General features: G+C 44.3%; 1 protein-coding gene across 1 annotated transcript; it reads left to right on the forward strand.

The window, feature by feature from the left end:
* Nucleotides 1-219: 219 nt before the first annotated feature.
* On the forward strand, nt 220-1,098 carry LOC310644904 (arylamine N-acetyltransferase, pineal gland isozyme NAT-3-like; the record flags this gene model as incomplete). The annotated part of the gene is given in 2 exon segments (XM_083370238.1): nt 220-1,017; nt 1,021-1,098. Coding segments are annotated over 2 exon segments (876 nt in total).
* Nucleotides 1,099-4,917: the final 3,819 nt, after the last annotated feature.

Consider the following 4,917-nt stretch of genomic DNA (forward strand, 5'->3'; position numbering starts at 1 on the left):
TGGTTTGCATCATTAAATTTAATGGCAAAACTTTAAAAGACTGAATCATGACTCTTACTCTGTATGACGTCCCAAATTACAAATGCAGAGGATAATGATATGACTTTACTTTGCAGGGGTTTCATGTGATGTGAAATAAAATCAACGGTGGAGATACTTTTATACAATTAGTTTAACTATTTGTTTCACTCGGCAGGGAGGAAAAAAAAAGAACCCATCATGAATATTAAGGATTATTTTGAAAGGATTTGTTACAAAGGTTCCCCGGAAAAAAAAGACTTAGGTGCCTTAACCGAGGTTTTTCAACATCACATCCGCACGGTGCCCTTTGAAAACCTCAGTCTCCACTGTGGAGAAACCATTCAGTTGGATTTAGAATCGGTTTATGACAAAATTGTGAAGCACAACCGTGGTGGATGGTGCATGGAGAACAACCAACTTCTGTTTTGGGCCTTCCAGACTATGGGCTACAAAGTGAGTCTTTTAGGTGCCCGTGTTTACGACCCGGAGCAAAAAGCCTACAAAAAAGATTTCACTCATCTTCTGATCAAAGTCGTTCTTGAAGGTAAAACCTACATTGTGGATGGTGGTTTTGGAGTTGCTTATCAGATGTGGCAACCAATGGAGCTGATTTCTGAGAAGAACCAACCTCAGACGCCAGGAATCTTCTGCTTCACGGAGAAGAAGGGAGTGTGGTACCTTCACAAACTGAAGCGCAAGAAATTCAGGATGGATTCTGAGAACAAAATTCTCTGTTCTGATCCTGTCAAAAACGTGAGCTGTAAGAACATTTACTTGTTTACCTTGCAACCATGGACAATAGATGACTTCCGGCCGGTCTGTTTACAACTCCAAACCGACCCAAGTTCTGTGTTTTTAAGGAAGTCCATCTGTAGTCTCCAGACTACCAACGGATTTCTAGTTTTGATTGGGTGGGTGCTGACTGAAACGAAGTATAATTATAAGGATGACATGGATCTAGTAGTAAGCACCGTCCTGACGGATGAAGAAGTGCAGTAGATATTGAAGGAGCGATTCAAGATTCAGCTGGACAAAAAGTTTGTCCCTCTTAACACCTGCTCGGTAGCTGAGTTTTAATTCAGGTGGGCAACAACTGAATTCGCTCAACAACTCAGTTCAGCCTATAGCAACTGAAATGAAATGGCAAAGCAACTTTGGGAGAATTCCCACCACGAAAAGATCAGAAGGAAGTTACACCCACACTTTAGAGAAGAGGATGCTGTATTTTCTTGGACAGATTTAAGGTCAATTTAGAGAGCAAAGGAAGCGCTTTACGCAAGTTGAAATTGCTGGGTCTAGACTTCGCCACAGGGTTAGGGTTAGCGATGTAAGTCTACTTACGAAAAGGGATAAGAAACCTTTGGCAAGATTATCAGTTTGAGTTTCGACTGGGTCTTAGCTATCTCTAACTTCAGCATCATGGTGAGATTTTAAATCAATATCTTTCCCGTTCTTAACTGGTCTCTAAGAGATGTAGGGAGTTAGAAAGACCTTAGATCAGGTTATATGAAGATGTGGGATCTCCTGTATGTAACTACTCTGAGTTTAAGATCATCTAATGAGGTTCTCCAAGAGAGGTGAAGGTGGACAAGGGCTTTTTCTGTAGTGGCATCGCAGTGGTGGAATTCCTTCCTTAGAGATGTTTGCCGAGTACCCATATTAGCACCATTTTTCCTGGGCTTTTTAAGTGGCTCGTTGTTGTATTTTGATTCTTATCTTCAGAACGATCACAGTGCTGCTGCCAATGTTAGATGGCGCTTTTATTGTGTGTGCTATTTGAGTCGATAAGTTTTTACGTCGTTTCTTCTGCGTGGGCACATGGATTGGATTGTAAATCCCTTGCGCAGCTTTGCCTACCTGCTAAAATAATACAAAATAGTCTTGATGGTTCTCCCAATTAAATATTTTACAAGTGTGTTTTCTCTCTGTGTGTATGTGTGTGTGAATTCAGCCTGGGTTTTTAAAAAAATCTGACTTCTTTTAAAAGGCACCTGGGTTTGCTTGCCAGCCATGAAGCTGTTAAGTCCCAAAGGGTCTGGTATAAAGTTCCTGTGAGAATACAGCACACTGCTGGGCTACGTTGAGAACAGCACTCCTCAAAGACAGCGACCGACTGAAACTGCTAAATCATGCCTGTAAGAGGTACGATTCTCACTGTAGTCTTTGCCTCAAATGGGAAATTGAAAATCGCTTCTCATTTTCCAATTACCCAGCAAATTCTAATCTTAACTGAGTTAGAGCGTATTGGCTTATTGCTTTATATCTTGCCAGGAGCCACCTTGAGACCTCCAAGGGGTCAGAGAACATGCTCTAGGAAACCAAGCAGTGGAACTACAGACCCTCACTCTGTTATTCTCTGTAATCAAGATTTACTTGAACTGATCAAGTCACAAGTCACAGTCTAATAAAGGGGGATAAAGTGCTGTGAGTGCCAAGTTTTGTCGTCCTGTATCTCAAATGCCTCTTGGTGCAGGTGAAAGCCCATTTCTTTTGCACCCTGGGAATGGTCTGTGTTTCTTGTCTTAGAACGTAGACCATTTAACAACAGGAGTGGAAGGGACCGTGAGGTCTTCTAATCCAACCCCCTGCTCAAGCAGGAGTAACTATTGAATAGCAGAGATGGAGGTCTTCTAGTCCAACCCCCTGCTCAGGCTGGAAACCCTACCCCATTTCAGAGAAATGGTTGTCCAATCTCTTCTTAAAAACCTCCAGTGTTGGAGCACCCACAACTTCTGGATCCAAGCTGCTCCACTGATTAATTGTTCCCACTGTCAGGAATTTTCTCCTTAATTCTAGGTTGCTTCTCTCCTTGGTTAGTTTCCATCCACTATTTCTTGTCCTGCCCTCAGGTGCTTTGGAGAATAGCTGACATTCTCTCGTCTGTGACAGCCCCTCAAGTATTGGAAGACAGCTTCATGTCACCCCAGTCCTTCTCTTGGTTAGACTAGACATGCCTAGTTCCCTCAAATGTTGGTTTAGACTCCAGACCCCTTATTCTCTTTGTTCTTCTTTGCACTCTTCCTTCAGAGATTGATGCTGCCCACCTCCCTAGGTTTCCTAAAAAACCCCAAAACCCAGGGTAGCTTGCCCTGCCAGTGTTGGTTGCTAATGTATTCTTCCCAGGAGTTCTTGGATGAGGAAATTGTTTCTGCTTGGTGATTTGTCCAGTGTTAATCTCTGCTTGGAAGGGACGCGGTGGCTCAGTGGGTTAGGATGCTGAGCTTGTCGATCAGAAGGTCGGCAGTTTGGCGGGTCGAATCCCGAGTGCCGCGTAACAGAATAAGCGCCTGTTACTCGTCCCAGCTTCTGCCAACCTAGCAGTTCAAAAGCACGCAAAAATGCAAGTAGAAAAATAGGGACCACTCCGGTGGGAAGGTAACAGCGTTCCGTGCGCCTTTGGCGTCTAGTCATGCCAGCCACGTGACCACGGAGACGTCCTCGGACAAGCGCTGGCTCTTCGGCTTTGAAACGGAGATGAGCACCGGCCCCTAGACTCGGAAATGACTAGCACGCATGTGCGGGGGAACCTTTACCTTTACCTTTAATCTCTGCTTATCTGGCTGCTGGAGAGGATGTGTTTTGGTCACTCGAGCGAGGAATTTACCAAGGAGAAAACCTCTCCCACATCAACACTGTCAGGGTAAGTGCTGTGTAGAGTGGGAACAAACCCCACACCAATAATGATGACAATCCCGAGCACCAAGGAGCCCACAAAGTTAAGACTTTTGTAGCCCAGTTTGTCACCACATAGGGTGAATGATTGGTTGTTCTTCTTGCCTTTCCTCCACAATTTTATTACAAGGCTGTTCTAAGTCTAAGGCAGGGGTAGGCAACTTTGGCTCTTTTATGACTCGTGGACTTCAACTCAGGAATTCTGGGAGTTGGAAGTCCATGAGTCATAAAAGAGCCAAGTTTGAAGACCCCTGGTCTAAGGTAATGGTTTCCCTCTAAGGACGATGGGATTTTCCAATGGGAAAGCTTGTATGGGATGCTGAAAAAAAAATTGCATTTCTACCTTGAGTTATTTGAGCCCATTCTTGCGGGGGGAAAAAATATCTTGAATGGGCTTCCTGGAAGACAAATGTTAAAAGAAACTAATTAAAAATGGTGGGACTGTGAAAAGCTTCTTGGGCTTATAGAATTCAGAGTGACGTTTCAAAGACGTTCCAGAGATGAAGCCGAGAACCACGGCATTAAGGGACCACTTGGCTGTAATTCATGATTTATGAGACCCAGAACTAGCCTTTGGTTCAGACAGCTTTCTGAGGGATTCGGACAAATTCAGTGAGAATTCTCTTGGTTCAGAGAGAAAATGTAGTTGAATGGAGTCTGTGGGGGAAACGGCTGCAGGAAGGAAACGATTTTTTCCCCTTAACATTAAGCTTAGGACTTTCCTGGAAACTTCTGTCTCCAAGAACTATTTATATGTTTTGAGGCCTGAGTGAAAGAAGCATGAAAAAGCAAAAGCAAAAATATAAATGTTCTATTGACCACATTCTTGAATGACGGAGAGCTACTGTCCTGGTTCATCTGTCTTCCTGATCAGAAATTATATATTTGTAACCTTAAATTATAGAGGGACGCGGTGGCTCAGTGGGTTAGGATGCTGAGCTTGTTAATCAGAAGGTCGGCAGTTTGGTGGGTCGAATCCCGAGTGCCGCGTAGCAGAGTGAGCGCCTGTTACTCGTCCCAGCTTCTGCCAACCTAGCAGTTTAAAAGCACGTAAAAATGCAAGTAGAAAAATAGGGACCACTACGGTGGGAAGGTAACAGCGTTCTGTGCGCCTTTGGTGTCTAGTCATGCCGGCCACATGACCACGGAGACGTCCTCGGACAAGCGCCGGCTCTCCGGCTTTGAAACGGAGATGAGCACCGGCCCCTAGAATTGGAAACGACT

Source organism: Vipera ursinii (genome assembly GCF_947247035.1).
Source record: "Vipera ursinii genome assembly, chromosome: 10".
Classification (NCBI taxonomy): domain Eukaryota; kingdom Metazoa; phylum Chordata; class Lepidosauria; order Squamata; family Viperidae; genus Vipera; species Vipera ursinii.